We start from the raw sequence: 22,157 nt of genomic DNA, 5'->3' as shown, positions 1-22,157 counted from the left end.
GTTCACTTTCGTGTGTAATTCACTCTCGTGTGCTGTCGAAGTTGGAAGCCAGCGTTGATGGTGAAGTATATCTTTTTTTGTCATCGACTTATACAGACTCATGTGGACTATGTAAACCAAACTGTTATCTCTGCATCCATGTGCACGACAAAGGACGTTTGTTTCCTAGCACAACGTGCTAAGCTATCGGCCTTCAAATTATGCGTGCGAGGGACATGAATGATCTCTGAGCAGTGAAAGTTTCCTTACAAGGTCTTTATATCTGCCAAATAAGTTGCAAATGTAGGTCATTCTTCTGGTTCTGGCAGCATCTTTACCAATTGAGAACAATCTGTTGCAAACGTGACCCGAAACTGACGCAAATTCCGCATACATTTCATTGCCCAAAGTAATGCTTCCACTTCGGAGTGGAGAGGAGAGAGAGAATCCCTTACATTTCTTTCTCCCATTAAACCCGTAAAACCTTCAAGGGTACTATACCATCCCTGGCCTGAAAAACCTCGTTATCCGTCCAAGACTCATCCAGAAAACACCAGGGTCCTGGAATGGACGGGAGACTCGGATGTTGTCGATATGTCACCGGTGTAGTTAATGTTTGTGCCTATGATCCATGTTCAAATTGCTGAAAACCTTATTGTTTCTTCATTTCCAAATGTACCATAAAATCCATGCGAACTGATGATCTTCCAATTTCGGGAAAACTCTCTAGAACAAATAATCCATATATTACGCTGCGTTTAACTAAAGGCGGTATTGGCAATTTTAGAGGCGATTCTGAAGGCGAATGATACCTAACTTTTCGCGATGGATGAGGCTAATCCGCCGGGGAATCTCCCGGTGGAAAGATCGGAAAGTCGTGAAGGAGTGAAGAGCGATCAGGAGGAGAAGCAGGAAGAGATGAATCTGAAGGATCTGAGTTGGATTAAGGCTGCGAAGGATAAGAAAAGTTTTGAAGAAATACGATGTCGAGATCTCAACTCAGGAAGGGAAACACAAGGTGACGATACCAGATGAGGTTCTGATTGATTCAACACCACTTTGGGATTAATTTGTTGTAGGAAAGTTTCTGGATCTTGCGCCTCACATGGCGAAAGTCCATATGGTTGTGAACAAGATTTGGCGATATGGAGAGTTGGAATCGAAGGTTGATGTCTATGAGGTTAATGCGAGAACGATGAGATTTAGAATCTCGAATCCTAAAGCTCGTGAAAAAATTCTTAAGCGAGGCATGTGGAACATCGCGGGGGTCCTCATGGTGGTGACGAAATGGGCTCCTAAGATAGAGGAGGAGAAGCAGGAAGAGGATTCAATTCCAATGTGGGTGCATCTGCGTAAAGTACCTCTACACATGTACTCCTGGGAAGGTATTAGTTTCATGACTAGTACAGTGGGATTCCCTGATAGATTACACCCTGAGACGATCGCGTGCACTAACCTGGAGGTGGCTAAGGTTTTTGTGAACGTCGATATAACAAAAAGCTTACCGAAGGAGATAGATTTTGAAAAAGGAGGCAAGGAGTTTACAGTGGAGTTTCACTACCCATGGTTACCAGCTAAGTGCTCGAAGTGTAGTAAATGGGGACACACAGAGAGAGTTTGTGCTATGAATGGGAAAGATAAGAAGAAAAAGGAGCAGAGGGTTCAAGAAACACCAGAGAAGAAGGGTGCAGAAAATGAGAAAAGTGAAGAAGGAAATGGGTTAAACTGGTCACTGGTCTCGCCAGCGAAAGCAGGAAGATCACACTTGTCGCAGGAAAATGTTATTGATATTCAAATCTCAGACTCTAAGTACTCAGTGCTTAGTACGGATGTATCTGGTGAAAATGAGGAAGGAGAGATACTAGGAGAGGATCATGATAATGAAGAAGAGGAAGTACGGGTGATGAATGAAATAAGAGAATCAGAAGAAGATCAGTTAGAAGAAGATATTCTAGCTCAGCAAGATAAAGCTAGAAGTAAAACAGGAATTCAGAAAGGGGCAAGAAGGGGTCCGAAGCCTAAAGCTATGGATGCAAATCCAAGCAAGAGCACAAGGCCTTCTCGCAAAAAAAAATTAATATGGCGTGCTTCTTCTGGAATGTAAGAGGTTTCAACAAAACTTTAAAACATTATGTTGTCAAGGAGCGGATCAGTAATAAGGAGATGAAGTTTGGGTGTGTACTTGAGACAAGGGTTAAAGAAAAAAAGGCGGAGAGAATTTTAAAGGAGGTTTTCAAAGAGTGGACTGCGATGACAAATTATGATTGCAGTCAAGGAGGAAGAATTTGGGTAATGTGGAGAGATTCAGTTAGAGTTACTCCAGTTTACAAGTCTGACCAACTGATTACTTGTTTGGTGGAGTTGGAGAAGAAAGAGGAGATTCTTTGTACGTGTGTTTATGCTAAGAATCAAGTTGAGGAAAGAAAGGAATTGTGAGAGGATCTAGAGAATCACTACAAGTCTGCAATGTTTAAGGATAAAGCTTGGGTGATAATGGGTGATTTCAACGAAATACTAGATGAAGAAGAGAATTCGAAGTTCTCCAGTTTGGATAATCTACCAAGAGGGATGAGGGATTTTCAACAAGTGGTTTTAAACTGTCAGCTTTCTGATTTTGGATACCAAGGGCCGAAGTTTACATGGAGCAATAAACAAGATGAGGGTATTATTTGCAAGAAACTTGATAGGGTGCTGATAAGTAAGGAAGTGAGTGTTCGGTTCCCAAATGCGTACTCTACTTTTGAATCAGGAGGGTGTTCGGATCATATGCGTTGCAAGATTCAACTGATGCCACCTCCGGAGAAGATAAGGAGGCCATTTAAGTTTGTAAATGCAATTGGTAAGCTTCAAGGCTTCTTGCCAATGATCAAGGAGTTTTGGTCTTCTACTGAGGTTCCATTCCACATCGGCTCTATTTAGATTATCGAAGAAGTTAAAAAGTTTGAAGCCAATGATCAGGGAGTTGGGGAGAGAGGGGCTAGGTAATCTGACAAAAAGAGTGAAGGAGACTCATGAGTTGTTGTGTGAGAAACAAAGTTTAACTCTAAAAAATCCGAGTGAAAGCGCTGCTAAGGAAGAAGCTGAGGCATATGAGAAATGGCTACATGTTGCAACCCTTGAAGAGGAGGTTCTTAAGCAGCGTGCAAAGCTCCATTGGCTGGATGTTGGAGATCAAAACAATAAGGCATTTCACAATGCCATTAGAGTTCGACAAGCTCAGAATCTGATCAAAGAAGTAAGAGATGTGGATGGAAATGTAGTCACTAAACACCTAGATATTAAGAAGGAGGTGGAAAGGTTCTTCTCTACTCTAATGAATCTGAGGCCTGAAGAGTATACTGGTGTGACTGTGGAAGATCTTAGTGACATATTGGAGTTTTGATTTCACCAGCGGATTGTGCAATGCTGGAAGCTGAGGTTACAGCAGAAGAAATTCAAAAGGTGCTATTTGCGATGCCAAACTGCAAATCTCGAGGACCTGATGGATTCACAAGTGAGTTTTTTAAAATCACTTGGCCTATACTGGGACATGATTTTATCATTGCAATACAGTCGGTGTTCAAGTTCGGTTTCCTCCCCAAAGGTGTGAACTCTACAATTCTAGCTTTGATTCCAAAGAAGTTTGATTCCATGGAGATGAGGGATTTTAGACCGATTGCATGCTGTAATGTCTTGTATAAGGTCGTCTCAAAAATCTTGGCCAACCGGTTAAAGCAGCTTCTACCGGAAATCATTAGTGAGAATCAGTCTGCGTTTATCAAAGGGCGACTGCTTATGGAGAACGTGCTTCTAGCTTCAGAAATGGTAAAGGAGGATCATAAAGACTCAATATCTTCAAGGTGTGTGATGAAGATAGATATCTCCAAAGCATTTGATTCTGTGCAGTGGGATATGGTTTTAAATGGACTAGAAGCGCTGGGTTTTCCTGCAAGATTTATACACTGGATCAAGCTGTGCATCAAACCAGTCCCTCTTTCTCAGTTCAAGTAAATGGAGACCTTGCTGGTTACTTCCAAAGTGCCAGGGGATTGAGTCAAGGCTGCTCACTTTCACCCTATCTCTTTGTCTTATGTATGGACATTTTGTCTAAGAAGATAGACAGAGCAGTAGTGGAAAAGAAATTCAACTATCACCCTCATTGTAAATCTCTTAGCCTCACTCACTTGTGCTTCGCGGATGACCTAATGGTGTTTGTTGAAGGCACGAAAAGATCGGTTGAAGGGGCGTTGGCAGTGTTTGATGAGTTTGCAGCGTGGTCGGGTTTAAAAATAAGTCTTGAGAAGTCCACAATCTATATGGCAGGGGTTTCAGATAAAGAGAGAAGCCAGATATTGTCAAACTTCCTTTTTGCTGAAGGCACATTACCAGTGAGATACTTGGGCTTACCTTTACTAACTCAAGGGATGAAAAGGGCAGACTATCAGCCGTTGGTGGAGAAAATCAGAAGCAAAATAAACTCCTGGACTTGTAGACTTTTATCATATGCAGGAAGATTGCAATTGATAAAAGCAGTCATCATGAGTATTGTGAACTTCTGGTCTGATGCATTCAGATTACCGAGTCAGTGCTTAAAAGAGATAGAGCAACTCTGCTCAGCTTTTCTTTGGACTGGTCCAAATCTGAAAATTGCGAACGCAAAAGTCGCCTGGAATGATGTCTGCAAGGAGAAAAGTGAAGGGGGATTGGGTCTCAGAATGCTTAAAGAAGTGAATAAGGTTTGTGGACTTAAGCTTATTTGGAGAGTTCTAACTGGAAATTCTTTGTGGAGTAAATGGTTGAAAGCTTATGTGTTGAAGGGTAAGAGTTTCTGGGAAATAAAAATGGATTCCCAACTTGGGTCTTGGATGTGGAGGAAGCTATTGAAGCTAAGAGAAGTTGCAAAGCACTTTTATAGAAAAAAGATTGGAAATGGCCGCCACACCTCCTTCTGGTTCGATAAGTGGTCGCAAAGAGGAGTCTTATATGACTTATTGGGAGATAGAAGATTTATTGATATGGGTATTTGTCGTGAAGCATCGGTAGAAAAAGCTATTCTGTGTGAGCGTAGGAGAAGAAGACACAGAGTGAGTATAGAGGAGGAAATGAGGGCACTAAAAAATACCTACTGTGAAAGAGAGGAAGATGTAAGCCAATGGAGAAGAGAAGCTGGGTTCAAAAATGAGTTCTCAACATCAGAGACTTGGATGATGATAAGAGAAAGAAAAGAGAAGTGTGATTGGTTTAAGTGTGTTTGGTTTCCCCCAGCAACGCCCAAATATGCTTTTACGATGTGGTTGGCTAATCTGAATCGGCTCTCAAATATGGATAGGATTGCAGTTTGGAACCATGGAGTTGATGCTACGTGTGTACTCTGTCGAACTGCTCAGGAGAATAGAGATCACCTCTTCTTTGAGTGTGATTACTCAAAGCAGATTTGGGAGTTCTTGGTGAAAGGTATTATGGCGAGCTCTTTTACAAACTCCTGGCCGAGTATTGTACATGTTGCAGTGAGAGGGGGTATGGAGAAGAAGAAGTTATTCTGTTTTCGCTATGCTTTTCAAGCATCCATGTATGCTTTATGGGGCATGAGAAACAGAGTGAGACATGGGGAGAAGCTGATTCCAACAATGGTTTTGAAGAAAATGATTGACAAGGGAGTGAGAAATAAACTGAGTCTAATGAAGGGAGTAAAAGGGATGGAGGAAGCATTACAAGTTTGGTTTAGTACTAGAGTTTAAAAAGGTTTTGGAGGGTATAATTTGGAGAAATTTTATAGCATAAGGTAGCATTATGTTATGATGTAAAAAGGTTTTTTTGATGAATAAATTTAACATTCTTTCAAAAAAAAAAAATCCATATTTGTGAAAAGGGATTCGGTGGGGAAAATTGTTGTGTTAGATAGAATCTGGGATAGTGCCCAAACCTGACGCGCTGGAGGGAATTCAAAAAACACATTATCGATTCCTCATATATCACAATTTATATCCCCAGACAGCCTTCTCGCGTTTAAATTCTTTTTCACGGATATACACCCTAACACTAGCTGCCATAAAAATGCTTAATTTTTGTTGGGCAGCGAACTTTCCAGCAATACGCCTTAGGTAAATCCACAGTGGGTCCAAATACTACTAAAGGTTTTGCCACTATTTCCCCAGGATTGACCGATTGAAAGCCCAAAATTCGGTAGACCCATCCGATCTGAAGATTCAATGGATTCTCCGTATATTGCCATATCGATTTCACAGAGATCTGGAAGATCTCCTCCTAAAGCTAACTCCTTTCTTAGCCATACCTCTCCAGAAACGATAAAGTGTTGGAGATCTAACCAAAAGCGCCTCTTGTTAATCCTTTGACTACCACAAACGCGAAGCCATCAAAACCCTACACAGTCGCAGTCGTCATTGTCGCTCTCTCTTTTGTTTTTTTGGGTGAAATATATCAATAAAATGATTTCAATGCTTTAGTTTTGAATTTGAATAATTTGTAATTCACTTTCATGTTATCTTTTTGGATTTGTCATTTTGGTGTGTTGTCATTTTTTTAACGCTGATTTATTATGATATTACAATTATTAGAAAGATTATATAGACGATTTGACAACCGACAATACTACATGTCTTATGAAGATCTACACCTAACTGCATCATCTGAGCCGTCCTATGAAGATCCACGTCTGACCAGATTTACTTGCACCATATTGAAAATCCCTTGTAATCCTTCCTTCCATAATCTGCATAGTTGTCTGTAATCTTTCCTTCCATAATCTGTATAGTTTCCTAATAAATCACGTTCTCTCCGGGAATTGAAACTTGGATTTAAGATAATATGCAATAAATTGCATAGTCTGGGAGTCAAACCCCAGACCTGGATATAGAAGCCTTTAAACCTTAATAATTATGCTATGGTGTTTCCACTGTGTGTTGTCGTTTAACATTAGAATATATTTTATAGCTTTCTATTTTATATTATTTGTCATTTTGATGTGTTGTCGTTTGACATCAAAATTCTGGATCATGTTATTATATATTGTTTGTCTTTGAAAAGTGAACTTCAAAAACAATCTCTCTCACATATGATACATACCTATTTCATAAAGAGGTTTTTTTACATCTCAATTTTGAGAATAAAAGGGTTAACACTATTATTTTGAAAGTCATGATTCATGAGTTAAAATATAAAGAATCATTGTTCTAATAATACTATAATTTGATAGAACTACAAAATCAAAGAATACACAACCTTTTGAGTAGCAAAAGATTTTAAATTGAGTTATAAAATCATCACACCAATAACAAAAGATTTGTAAAGAATTATAAAATCACCACACCAATTACACAAGACTTTAGAAATTTACGAATCATATTGCCAATAACAAGAAAATGTTAAAAAGTCTTTAAAGTTTTAGAGAAAAATAAAAGTTTATTAAACTTTGACGTAGAAGACTTCCACAAAATTTGTCAAGAAGACTTCTACGAAGTTTTTCACCTAGGTCATTTTTACAATTGAAAATTTACAAAGGAAGACTTCCAGAGAAGTCTACTCTACAACAGACTTCTTTGGAAGTTTTCATTTGTAAATATTGACTAATTTTTGTTTTTGAAAAAAAAATCAAAAATACCAGAGAAGACTTCTCAGTATGTCTTCTATGATAAACATGATAGTTTTATAATTGAAAGAATTGTGTCAAAATTTTGACTTTTTCTAGAAGACTTATATGGAAGTCTTCCACCAGAAAATAAAATTTGAATATTACATTTAATTAGACGACTTCCATATAAGTTGTCTCAGGTTACCTTTGCAATTGAAAAATAAAATTTAAATGTTTAATTTCAATTAGATGACTTTCACGTAAGTCTTCCGGCATACGACTTATATGGAAGTATTTTGTGATAACCAAGGTTTGACCAGAATCTCTGAATAAAATTCTAGAAGACTTGTGGGTAAGTCGTCTCCCAGAAGACTTACATGGAAGTCGTCTAGTTAAAATAAAATATTTTGTTTTTATTTTTCAATTGCCAAAGTAACCTGAGATGACTTTCACCGACAGTGAGAAGACTTCCACCGAGAGTTTGGAAGACTTACATGGAAGTCTTCTGACGGAAAATTTTCGTTTAAATCGTCTAGAGAATGTCGAGTTTCTGACACAATCCAGTCAATTGCAAAACTAACATGTTTATCCTAGAAGACTACCAGAAAGTCTTCTCTGATATTTTCGAGATTTTTTTATTAAAAAAGAAAAGTTGGAAGACTTCCAGAAAAGTCGTCTTTAGAAAACACACATATAGTCAATTGCAAAAGTAACATCTTTATTGACCAGAAGACTTACGCATAAGTCTTATACGACCTGAAGATTTACACGGAAGTCTTCTAACGAACATATCTGAAAAAAAACTCTTTCAACCAGTGAGATAACTTAATTAGTTTCTTCTAACACACAAAACTTCACCACGAAACATATCCACTTGTTAATGACCAAGAATCATGAGTTTGAACCTTACAAAGTTTATAATAAAAATCTTGGATTCTTTTTTGGATGAATATAGAGAAAAAGTGAAAGAGATGTAGTTTTGAGCATCAGAAATGAGATATGAGGATCGAAAATCGATTTTTTAGGTGCATTAAGAGCTTCAAAGTAATTGTTCATGGTGGTTGGTGTATTGATGGCAATGACAATATTATAATATTTGATGACGATGAGGATGATAGAGTAAAATACTCATTTTTAAAAACAAAAAGTAATCGTATTTTCGTGAATAATCCAAACTTTTGGGATGAATAGGGCAAATAAAAGTTACAAAAAAGTCATGGGTTAGTTTTGTGTTTGACTTTGAGTTTTGAGTTATATTTGCAAAAAAACCCTTGTTTATTCTACAAAATTTAGAGTGATATATTAAGTGCATAATGTGTAGTCCAAAAATATTTAGATAACTGTGATTTAGGTAGAGTACTTAGGGTGTGAATGGTTGAAATTCAGCGGTTACGGGAGTTCGTAGATGGGGGTGGTTGCGGTTTTAGACATTTTTTAGAGATTTTTACTATTAATACAGAGGTTAGAAATTGGTGCGTTTACATGACTTTTTATGACTTGTAACTACCCAATGTAACAGCTTTTAATAATAAATTAAAAATATTTACATTTTATATAATTATAATATTATAATAAATATGAAATTATATTTGTAAAATCATATTATTGACTTTTTAAAAATTATAGAAAACATTTTGTTTTTAAGTTTTATAATATAAATTAAAATATAATATGTATGCATTTTACAATTTATATTATTTCGATTTAAAATTTTATTGAATATTTTTAGTTTTTTTTTTGTTTTTTTTAAAGAAAAAAATTTCCATCCCGCAACCGGAATCACTTGCTGGAACCAGCTTTTGATTTTAAGAGATTTATAGCGATTTATAACATTTTCTGTGATTACTTCAAAACGCCAACAACCGATACCAACTGCAAAAACTGTGTTTGCAGGTGATAGCGGAAAAACCAGTCATGCATTTATTCTAATCGATGTAGATTCACTAACAAACATGGATTTTGATTTCCACTAGCTATTTTACTTAGAACGTAAAATATGCAGTCTGTAGAACGAAATCTAATTTTTTTTTTGTCTAAGCATATTTAAAACCCAAAAATACCTATATATATATATATATATATATATATATATATATATATATATATATATATATATTCCCTCAATAGTAGCTATTTTTCCTAATATTTTGGTTTGTAAAACTATTGCTCCAAATATCTGAACCCGAATTTTAACTATGACTCGAACTCGATTGAACACATGAATGCCCATACCTAATTCAAACATTTTCTTTCCATATAGTTACCCCCAAATTAATTCTTTTGAATGAAATATATAACTAATATTTTTCTTATGAAAATTGAAAATAAGAAATGAAGAAAAAATTATATATATGTATTAAAAAACAAAATCACTTTAAGTTTAAAAATTATTGTTATTTTAAAAAATCATTCTTATAATCATCATTAGTCACTATGAATATTATTCACGAAAATTCATATTTATTCTTCACTTTTGTTTATTCTTTTATTTAATTCACTTCATTTATTTTTCATTCATTCTATTGTTTATTTTGATATAGTCATCAGTTGGAACTTTAAAATGTTGTTGAACCAAATAATAATATTATACATTATCATCATCATCATTTTAGACAAATTAATACACATATATTTTTCACAGTAATACACATATATCAACATGATAATGACTATCAAGTTCGTTCTTAACTGAATGTCTAGGTGTCTCAATATTTCCAAATCTGACACCTTATGTTCCAACAAAACCAACTCCGGAGATGAGAAAGGCAGCGCTTTGCATCAAGAGATATAGATATAAAAATGCGTTTCCGAAGAAAAAGTCATAGCATGCACAACATAATATGTATATACCCATGACCATCTCCTTTGAATTTACTCTGCAAACGACACAAAAGACACCATATTTGTTAATAAAAATGTAAACAATTCTAAAAATGTAAACTATAATCGAAAACCGAACTTTAACCATTTAACACTAAAATCTGAACTCTAAGTCACATTCTAAACCTCAAAAACAAAACTCTAAACCCCACAAGTTGGTGCACTTTCTTAATTTTGGGGTAATTATTGTTTTAAATTTTAAATTAAGCCTTTTATCTAATTGTTCAATAATTTTGTTTTACCGGCATCAAGCATGTGGATGGCACCTCCCGAATAAACTTAAGAGGTTGCTAATCCATTGCGAACATTAACAATTAGAAGATAATTATGTGAGAATTTAAGTAAACTAATAAAATCTTTTTTTTTGTCTTGATTGATTTACCTTTCGAGAAATCCGTAGCGAGGCTTTCGCAACTGAGGGAGTAGATCAGTGGCAAGAGTATCTCCTAATTTCTCGGTGACAACCCATTCATTAACTCTTCCACCTTCAAATAAACCAATGAGTGTTCCCTTGGTCCGGTGCATAGCCATTACATTTTCGAATAAGACCCAAAAAATCACGAGGTAGAATGATCTGTGGGAATATACCGATAATTTATTGTAAAAAAGGTAACTGAAAGTAATATATAGAGTGAATAAATGTGGTGGTCGTAAGAGATAGTACTAACCTCGGAGTGGCAATGGCACTAAGAAGGGTGATTACAGAAGGAACGTATATAGTTGCCCAATTTGGAATTTTGACTTCGGGAACAAATACACTTGTAGGAAGAATGACACAGTAGAAGAAGAAAGTGAAGGAATGGATTATGATCTTCCTTAGGAAAAAGAAGCTGTAGATCACATAAAATTTCTTCCAGATCTTCACTCTCTGTTGTATCATCAGTCTTAGTTAGCAAGACTCACTCTAAGGTTAGGCTCATATAACACCAGTTTTAAGTGTCAAAATCTATCTACACATACCATGTTTTGAAAATATAAAAAACAGACATGTATTTTTATAAATTTTATTAGGATTACATAAACTAAGTTTTAAGTATATACTATATCATATATTTATGTATTATAGTTTAGTTTCTTCTTCCAACTAAGTTTTAAGTATATACTATATCATATATTTATGCAATCAGTTTTCAGATTTTTTAGCTAAGACATCTATATCCTTTTAGAAAGAGTTATTTTTTATTAGTTGTTCTATTCCGATCTGGTTACCGAAACTACCTCAAGTTTGAGTAATATAATAGATGTTTGCTGTCAAAAAAAATAGATATCATTTAGTTTTGTTCTATTCTATTTAATAAATATAAAATATAAATGTAATTTCTCTGTCATGTAAAATTTGTTATATTTTATATTTACATAAATCGTTCTATTTCTACACCCAAAATAAAATAATATTATATACTATATTGTTGATAAAATAAATTTATTAACGCTTATGCGTGTACTACGCCCACTTGCACTGAAAGAGAATATTGTCCTCTCAAATTTATACCAGTCACATCTAGTATATAGTTATTTGTTTATTTTTTTCCCTCTCAAATTTATACCAGTCACATCTAGTATATAGTTATTTGTTTATTTTTTTCCCACTACGACTATCTACAATGGATAAATCATCAACGCCTATTTTTTTCACTTTTTACATTTGGCATCACACCTTTCGCTGCCACATAATCATTTAACATTCATATATTTCAATTTTTTTTAAAAAAAACTTAACAAATCAATTCTACCTTTTATTTCATTTTTTTGTTTTTATATGTAAATATATATGAATAATAATTATTATATAAAATTAAAATAAATAAAAAATAATTCTTATTTTTTTATGTTTTAATTATAAATTATAAAAAAATTAATCTATTTAACATACAATTATTATAAATATTATAAAGGCATTGTTGAATAATATCAATATTATATTAAAAATTATATGTCCAAATTAAATAAACCAAATTTCTATATATAGATCAAAAAAATAATAGATTTTGATACAAATTTTCTTTTTAAAAAGATTTATTTGATACTATATTCATTTGAATAATTGGGATGAATTTGAAAAAAACGATTTAATCAGTGTAAATCCAAATTTTTAAATATTCAACCAGTTGAATTCATTCAACTTCGATGAATCTACATATACTTTTTCTCATTTTCAACATCACCATTGGAACTATTCAACAGTTGAATATCAGATTCAACTAGCCCATTGTACACGGTCTAAGTAACCAAAACACAAAAGGTAATCGGGACTTCTGCCAAAAATGTACCCCCAAAAATAAATTAACGTAAGTTGCAAAAACCTGGTTGTGAATAATTTCTATCGTCATTTTCCGGAATAGATTAGCTGGACCACAAGACCACCGATGTTGCTGGAATCTAAAGGCCTTGAATTGGCTTGGTAGCTCGCTTTTCACCTACAATCGCAATTATTTTTATTTTACAATGACTAAACATTTTATTTAGATAGCCATATTGCAAATACACAATATAATTATATAAATAAAACTTAATCGTCTACTAACGAGTAATTTTTTAGCGTTTATAACAAAACTAAATTTAAAAATCTATTCAGCATATTTTTCAAAGGAAAAAAAAATCTATTCAGCATCTGAGTTTTCCTTGTTTCATTGATTCCACAGTGTCATTATTCAGCTGTTATTCTATTTCAATATTTATCTGAAATGTATTAGCATTTGAAATTGTCCATGGATATTTTAAGCAAGACTTATAATGTTTTGTTTTAAAATATTCAATGTTGTATAAAATTTGTGAACATGTAAACGCACAACTATAAACACCAAAAATTGGCGTGTAAAACAAATGCATTCTATTTGTTTGTGATCAAAAAAAAAAAAAAAAAACAAATGCATTCTAGTAAAAAAAATTGTTTTGTCAAAAAATTCCATAGAAATATTGCAATGATATGTGGTTAAAAAAATAAAATATTGGAACCATATAACTTAAAAGAGAGAAAATAAAGTACCTCGACATCATTTATGAAAACAAACTTCCAACCGAGAAGACCAACACGAACTGCCAAGTCCATGTCCTCTACGGTCGTCCGGTCTTTCCATCCTCCGGCTTCTTCCATCGCTGCAATTCTCCATACTCCCGCCGTTCCTGCATATACAGATACCATTGTACAATGTATTTTAACCATTACACCAAAAAATATATTTAAAGCAAAATTGATTTTGGGTACGGCTTTATTTACCATTAAAGCCGAAGAAAGCATGTCTGGTGGATCCAGATTGTTGCTCTGCCATGAAATGGTAGTTGAGAGACATTTCTTGCATCCTTGTCAACAAACATGTGTTCGCGTTCACTGAATGAACGAATCATGCATATCACGAACTTCATTCATGTCAAGGTTTATCTTAAATTTCACCGGTAAAATCTATATTTTTATTTGCGAATTCACTTTCCGTTTTCGAACTACTACATTTTTTCGAACTACTACATTTTATGAATAATATGTTTGTTCATATTTTATTTAACTAGAGTTAATCATAAATTATTTAATAATAAACATTACTAAAAAGTGAAAACGTGTTTTCCTAATTATTTTGTTTTCTAAATCTTTGAATAATCGTGGTGGTGCACACATAAAACATAAGATTTTGTTCTTCTTTGCAAATTCTGTAAAATTTGATATTCTGATAATAAATACGTGTAACATAGAGGAAACAAAACAACATGTGATTGTCTTTCTTAGCAGTGGGGAGAACAAAATAATTATGTTTATCTATACTTTATATAATTGATTAATTATACTAAAAGTTTGCCAAAAGAAAGAAAAAGGACGTTTGAAGGTTATTTGGCTAACCTAGCCATAATAATTATCATGAATACTAAGGTTTATCATTAATAATAAATCTATAGATCTATTATAATAAATATATTATTATTACCTATTTTATAATAAATACAGTTTATAAAATAATAAGATAATTTTGCATATGTATTCATTGAGCAAACCAAGAAAATTTATCATTATTCCAAGAGTATTTCAATTCAAATCACTTTTCTTTTTAGATTTTTTTCTAAATTAATCATAAATTTTATTTTTATTTATTTATATTATTCTGTTCATATTTTCAAACCTTATTTGAAGTTTAATACATATGTTGGTTTAAATAGATACAAACTAAAAGAATATGAAGATTCACATTTTTATTTTATTTCAAAACGTAGAATGTTTGATATATGGTTGTGTTCTCATAATTCTATAAATTCCCCTGATGTTTAAAATGCATGTAATAATAAGTATAAGAAGAAACTCGTATGTTTTATGTGTGCACCACTATTATCCAACAATTCAGAAAACAAAATAATTAGGAAATAGCATTTTCACTTTTGAGCAATGTTTATTATAATTAATTTACGATTAAATCTAGTTATATAAAATATGAATAAAAATAATTATAAATTAGTTAAAGATATCATCGATTTTAACCAGTTTAACTTTTAATGTGAGAGTTTGAATGCGAAAATTACTTTCAAATAATAGTATAGACTATGATCATGTGCATATAATTTTATGCATATAAAACAATTACCCGCCATATTGTTTCTTTCCTTATCAAGTTAATAGTACCAAAAGGTTTTAGTAGTTCTTTTTTTTTGACTATTTTTTATTTTATTTTAAGTAGTTGCTACTGTCATATATACGTGTACATACCAAATTTCCACCGGGCTTGGACGAGAGCGAGCTCAGGATTGTGGATAAGAAACGGGATAGTGCGCTGAAGGTAATCCGGCTCGGGCTGGAAATCAGCATCAAAGATGACTAGATAGTTGCATTGCTTAACGTAACTGTGCCTCATGCCGTGTTTCAAAGCTCCAGCTTTATAGCCATTTCGGTTGTCTCGCCTCTCATATTTTATGTTTATGTCTCTTGATGCCCATTTTGCACACTCCATGTTTATCAGTTCCTGATTTTTTTCCACACAACAAAGGAAATACTGGACTCAATAATATTTAACAATGGTATAATTCATGTTCTATAATTTAATATGTAGATAATATATATTCCCTCTGTTTTTTTAAAGATGTATGTTTTGGTGTTTTCACACATATTAAGAAAACACATTAACTATACATCATTTTTAGAAATTATCAAATTCCAATGCATTTTAACCAATAGTCTTTCAATAAATTCAATCAATTTTATTGAAATTTGCAATTTTTGTATAGGAAACATAAAAAATACATCTTTGTGAAACAATTTATTTTTCTAAAACATCTATCTTTAAAAAACAGGGGAGTATATGTTAAATATCATACATCAAAGAAATGTGTTTTCCCCCATTATACAAGGGATTCTTGAGAAATTTTCTTTAATTTATGCAAAATTTAGAATTTTTGTTTTAAAAAGCAATCTAAAGCTAACGATAAACCCTCATAACAAAACCATAAACCTGATATTTTTAGCTAGTACAAGAAAACTCTATATAATATTTTTTGAGAAGTCAGTTTGCTATGTATCGCACTCATATTAATTTTAAGTGTAATTAATTACAAACATAACCTTAATATATTAAAAATATTACATATATATGATATTAATAAGATTTGTTTTAAATTTAATATTTTAAAATTTTATTTATAACAAACCATATAAATAAAAAATTGGAAATATCTATAATATTTTAAAATATAATATAACATAATTTCTTAATTACAAACATAACCTTAACAAACTAAAAATGTTAGACATGTATCCCATTATTGTTGACCAAAAAAGTCCATTATTAAGAGTTTTTGTTTAATTTTATTTTAATAATAATATTATAATTATAATTTTTTTAATAATTACCACAAACCATATAGAAAATATATCTATAAAATTATTAATTTTGTTTTTGTATTTACTATTCTTTACTTGAGACAAAAACATATTATTGTTTTGAATAACCTTAATTATATTTATTTTTCTACTTAAAAACTTATAAATAAAACAAAATATAAGTTAATTTATTATTATTTAGTTTAATGCTCTGAATATAAAGCAATAGCATGAATATTGGCAGAAGGAAGCAGAGGTTTAATGCTCATGGCTCAGGTCCGGACACACAAGCAAAGCACATAAAACAATTACGGCTTCAAAGCATCGGGAAGGCATGTAGAGGGGATCAACTTCCTTCTGGAACTTTGAAAAGTGGAGGAGCTTGAGGCTCCCCATCATCAGGAAGAGAAGCGAAAGGACCTAACTTTGGTGAAGAGAAGAAGAGCAGAGAAACGAAAAACCTCATGATCTATCTCGAGACACGAGAAAAATATCCGAGAACAACCCACCAGCTGTTGCAAAAACTGATAGGACAAGAAGTTCCCGGTGAAAATCTCAACGACGCCTTTACGGTTCAGGCCCGAAAGTCTAGACTGGAAGTTCTAGCTAGAGCAGAGTCAGCAATCTGACTGGAGAAGCAAAGGCAGTGACACACTGTATCGCCAGCGAACCCTCCAAGGAAAATCTGACCCAAATCTAATTGAAGTAAAAAACCTAGGTGTAACATCTCGAGTTGTGATATGTGAAAATGCTTAAGAGAATTGATTTTACTACCTATGTCACCAAAGTTGACTTACCTTTTCCGTCACACATCCGTTTAGAACCCCAGAGTTAAGCGTGCTTGGGCTGGAGTAGTGAAAGGATGGATGACCTATCGGGAAGTGATTTGCGATACCGTGTAACTGAGGCCAAAGCATGGAGAAAGGTCGGGTGGTGATTGTAGGATCAGTAAACAATGATTTTGAGCCTTGGAAAAATTAACAGACCGACCGTTGGAACGGTATGGGGCCCACAGGCCGAGAGGGCAGGTGTGGGTGGCCCATTACACATTAGCTATAAGCGGTCGGGGTGTTACAAGTGGTATTAGAGATGGTTAGCCGTCTCAGTTCTGACCTGAGAGAGCCGTCTCAGTTCTGACCTGAGAGGGGTCTTGAGACCTGTCGTGGGGCGCAACGAGGACGATGCGTTCTTTGAGAGGGGTGAATTGTAACATCCCGAGTTGTGATATGTGAAAAGGATTAAGAAAATTGATTTGGCTACCTATGTCACCAAAGTTGACTTACTTTTTCCCTCACACATCTGTTTAGAATTCCAGAGATAAGCGTGCTTGGGCTGGAGTAGTGAAAGGATGGGTGACCTATCGGGAAGTCATTCGCGATACCGTGTAAGTGAGGCCAAAGCACGAGATAGGTTGGGTGGTGATTGCAGGGTCAGTAAACAATGATTTTGAGCCTTGGAAAAATTAACAGACCGACTGTTGGAACGGTATGGGACCCAAAGGCCGAGAGGGCGGGTGTGGGTGGCCCATTATCCATTAGCTATAGGCGGTCGAGGCGTTACACTAGACTTACCTTAAAGTCTGATTCCTGCTATCCATGAACTCGTCGTCACCACGGGGGAACTGGGTACACACCGAAAACCATTTTTCTGGCCGCTATCTAGACGAAGAACTAGAGTTTATGAAGCAAAGAGGACGAGGGTGTCGAGCTCGACATGATAAGATTGTATAAAAGAAGCAAGTTGGGGTGGCGACAGACAGTTAGAGACCACCGATGGCCACTACAGGTGGTGGCGTGGAGAAAAGGATTTGGGGAAGGGAGAAAAAAATAGAGATCGATTATTTCTAACTTATTTCTAAAAATTATTTATCATCTCTTCGAGTGATATATTATAATAATATAAATATACCTTTTGTATTATAAAATATGTTAGTTCTTCCCAATTATTTTTTTTTTGATAATCTTGGGGTTCCCCACTTCGTGGGTCATTCCCCAAGATCCGGTCAGGCAGCGATCCACTTCACCCGGGAGGGTATTACCTGGGCGAAAGACAAGGTCCAACACCCAATACCGCTGGTGACACAGAAAAGTAGTTCCCCCGCCTGGCGTCGAACCCGGGGGCATGACAATTGGCCCCCAAGGCCCTTACCAAGTGGGCTATCTCATCCCGTCGAGTTCTTCCCAAATTTTGAGAATGCATTATTTTCTAACTCAGATGAGCCGAGCTAAAGCCTGGCAAATCCCAAGGAGTATAAAGTTGTTGGGTGCAGCACACACCATATGAAACACTCATGCCAAATTATAGCCCCGAAGTACCCTATATCAAGTACACCAGATCATCGCCCATAGATGAGATGTACCATATAGACAATTGTTGGAAGGTGATTAAGAACGAACCATGATGTCTGGATCGGTGGAATCGTCTAAAACTTGAACGATTAGTCGATCCGATGGCCACATTAGTCTGCATGCAGCACCAATAGATAATTCAAATACCTGCAGATTCAAAAATAAGATGTTATAAAACATAGTTAATATATCACACATTGAAAACATTTGAAAGTAAAAACGATCAACTTATATGCTAAAGGACATGAGAGAACAGATAGTGTGGGTGTATATGTTGATATAAACATATCTAGAGAGAAACGAGTGGACTCAACCTATTTGCACAAAAGACAGATTATGAAAAGAATATATGATAATGACTGATCGATCACGTGTGAATTTTATTTTTGTGGTGTATTCTGGATCTAAATAGTAACAACCGATAATTAAGCAACTTCTAGATGATCAACTAAAGCATTTGATAATAAGGTTCTAGTGTCTAGACGGACTAATAGGCTTCTAGGCGGGAATATATATGTTAATAAATCATATAGCTATTTTCCTAATATTTGTAAATAATATATAGGTTATCTGACATTTTTACGAATTTAAACATATGTTGCAATAACCTTACTGAATTTTTCAGTAGAATATATGGCAAAAACTTATCGACCCAAAAAAATACTGAACCATGTGAAATTAGTACATTCACTATTAGTTGAATAAAATTATATACAAAATATTAGCTGTTATATACAGTCCCAGCTGATTTTTTGTCGTCTTAGTCATCAAGAATCTTTGGAAAAATACAAGACAGTTTGGAAAGATTATGGTAGTCCACTCAAATGGTGGAGCCAACGTTTTCACCATTGTCGATTTTTAATCTTAATTTTTTACCGAAACGCTGATCCTGATTCCTAAAAGTTAATGCATGTTACATAGGCATATATATATATATATCATAAACAAAAGGGTATTGGTAAATTTTGAACCTCTCGTTCGTTGTACATTGGGATCTGGATAAGAACCACTGGGTAGTTTTGGTGACCTAGCTCCATATCTTCCTGCATTTTCTCCCATTTGTAGACTTTCTCTGGTTTGCGGTCAAACAGCTTGACGTAGAGGATTACGAGATTCATATAAACACTCTCTATGGAAACTAAGAATGAGATGATCAAACACAAAGCCACTAAACACGTGAACACTGGAACTATGAGTGTACTCCTCGTAGAACTCCACATAGTGTACATGCCTGTCCGCACTCCATCCACGGATGCTTTAAGACCTTCTCCGTGGAACTAAGAGATAGACAAATAATATCAACAAAAAAATAAAACAATCTCAGCGTAAAATTTGTATGAAATTTATGAGAATTTTTAGCTATGTTCCAATGAGAACTAGATTCACATTACATGTCATCGTTTTTGACTATTTTAAACGATATTTCTGCAACTGCGATTACATGGGAAAATAGAAGTTAAAAAATTATATTTGTCTTAAGTACAGTTGTCAAACCCAAATGAGAACTTAATTCATTTCTCGTTTGACCTGAAGGTGTTGAGTTGATTTAAGAAAAATACATCTTTACTTATTGCTGAACGTCAATTTATAAACCAAACACCATGGTTGAAAAACCAAAGCGGCAGGAACGTGTTACAATATATATATATATATATATATGCATCGGCTTACAAATTTGGGTGGTATATGCATGTTACAAAAAAAAAAGAGAGAGCGAGAGAGACAAAGATAGAGAGATGCTTGCGTACCATTACCGTGAGGAGGGCAAGAGATAAATCGTGTAGGAAAATGAGAGGTTTCAGGAGCAGAACCATCTCTCTTTTCTTTTTTTATTCAGTGACTGACTGTTTAATTGTATTGTCTACTTTGGTAATGAATTGTATTCTGTTTTATAACTGGCTCCTTTTATCGATAAGAGTATTAAAACGTGCGAATACAATGTTTGGTATTTTAAGTACCTAACATAGATGCACAAGAGAAAAAAAACAAAACTACGACAATTATGTCTAAGCTCAAACTAGGCCTTGCCATCCGGGTCCTCGAATCAGTTCGGGTCAGGAGTTTTTCGGGTCCGGATCTTTCGTATCCTGGAAATTTGGACCCATATAGGTATCTATAATTTTTCGAGTCGGTTCCAAGTCGGGTCTTTTCGGGTCCGAGTCAATTCGGATCTTTAATTCTAATACCTGTAAAATACCCAAAAATATTTCTGGTCTATATCGGATCCCGATCAGGTTCAGATATTTAGGATTTGAAAAAGACATGATATACTATATTTAGTTAATATTTGTTATATATATCTAAAATTTTACAAAAATAACTTAAATTAAACTATTAATAATTAAAATAATACATTTTAAACTCTAGATTTTAAAACTTCATGTTACTTGAAAATGTTACAAAATAATAAAAATATTGTTAACAAAAGATATTTCAACTAAAATATATATATATATATATATATATATAATAGAACACAAAATCATAGTTTTGGATATACATATTTTTAAGTCGGATACAAATCGGTTCTTATCAGGTCGGGTCAATTCAGATCGGTTCTTTTCGGATCCAGATCTATTTGAGTTGGTTATTTTCGGTCCGGTTCTTTCTGGTAAAAGATATTTAAGATCCAAAAAGTACTTATAAATTTTCGGATCTGTTCCGGATCAGCTATTTTCGAGTCGGTTCCGGGTCGGGTCCTCGGGTCCGGGAAAAATGCCCAGACCTAGCTCAAACACCAAAATTATGTAGTAATTTATATCTACATAACTGTGGCCAATATTATATATTCTCTTGATCAAGCAAAACTGTTAATAATAGTGAATTAGTCACTAAATCAATTTTTATGTCAGATGAAACATATTTAATTGTTGAGTCAATTGTCCCGCTAAATAACACATCATTAATAACTATAATTATATTTATTATAAATTTATATTATTTTAATAGTTTTGATCACTTAAATAATTTTCTGTGAATACAAAAAAAAAACGGTTACAGAGGAGATTTCTGTAGCGATTTCGAATTTCGATTTCTATCATCGTGAGAGTCAACTTCTGCTTCACGTTTCCGAGATTATGGGGGCAGTTGATACCAGTTTCAGTCCGTTGGCGTTAGTGCCTGGCGGTTTCAGTTGTGGCTTTTGGAAAATCAAATTTGGGAACCGCCATGGTTAGGGTTCTATATATTCCAATCTTTTGGGTTATTGGTAATCTCAAAGAAAAGACTGAGACTATGATGAATTGTTTACAAAACCTTATCCTTGGCCGATGAACTAATTGTGCTTCTGGCGGAAGTATTGGATGAAGCGCCGTCTTTGAATCCTTTTATGATCATGGTGATGCGTCTCAATCCTCGCATGCAAAATCTTCGAGCCTTGGCGCTTCAATTTCCTTGTATGTGGGGAGTGGCTGAATCGGTGATTGGTCGTGATATTGGACCAGATAAGATTCAATTCTCGTTTCCCTCTGAAGAGAAAATGAATCTAATTCTTCGTCGTAGCCTTTGGAGTTTTGCAGTTTGGATGGTTACTCTTCATCGATTGCCTCCAAATCTTTTTAATGATGCATCAGAAGTGATTCCTTTCTGGATT

At 34.2% G+C, this 22,157-nt stretch overlaps 1 protein-coding gene across 3 annotated transcripts; it reads right to left on the bottom strand.

Moving 5' to 3' along the window:
• Nucleotides 1-10,091: 10,091 nt before the first annotated feature.
• On the bottom strand, nucleotides 10,092-20,458 carry LOC108848859 (probable glucomannan 4-beta-mannosyltransferase 15). Of its 3 annotated transcripts, none has more exons than XM_018622313.2 (10): nucleotides 20,314-20,458; nucleotides 19,537-19,842; nucleotides 18,614-18,712; nucleotides 15,111-15,363; nucleotides 13,644-13,754; nucleotides 13,413-13,549; nucleotides 12,730-12,843; nucleotides 11,095-11,294; nucleotides 10,809-11,000; nucleotides 10,092-10,422 (listed from the first exon to the last, which is right to left on the bottom strand). In XM_018622313.2, the coding sequence occupies exons 1-10, from the start codon at nucleotides 20,377-20,379 to the stop codon at nucleotides 10,275-10,277; spliced, it is 1,626 nt and encodes a 541-aa protein (XP_018477815.2). In that variant the 5' UTR covers nucleotides 20,380-20,458; the 3' UTR covers nucleotides 10,092-10,274. The 3 variants fall into 3 exon arrangements, with proteins under 3 accessions (XP_018477815.2, XP_018477816.2, XP_018477817.2); XM_018622314.2 differs by having other exon boundaries at nucleotides 13,644-13,688; XM_018622315.2 differs by lacking the exons at nucleotides 19,537-19,842; nucleotides 20,314-20,458 and adding an exon at nucleotides 18,494-18,533 and having other exon boundaries at nucleotides 18,614-18,824.
• Between the last annotated feature and the right edge of the window lie 1,699 nt (nucleotides 20,459-22,157).

The sequence above is a fragment of the Raphanus sativus genome, chromosome 4 (assembly GCF_000801105.2).
Source record: "Raphanus sativus cultivar WK10039 chromosome 4, ASM80110v3, whole genome shotgun sequence".
Lineage (NCBI taxonomy): Eukaryota > Viridiplantae > Streptophyta > Magnoliopsida > Brassicales > Brassicaceae > Raphanus > Raphanus sativus.
Note: the sequence above shows the minus strand (reverse complement) of the source record. Positions and strands in the feature narration are given on the sequence as shown.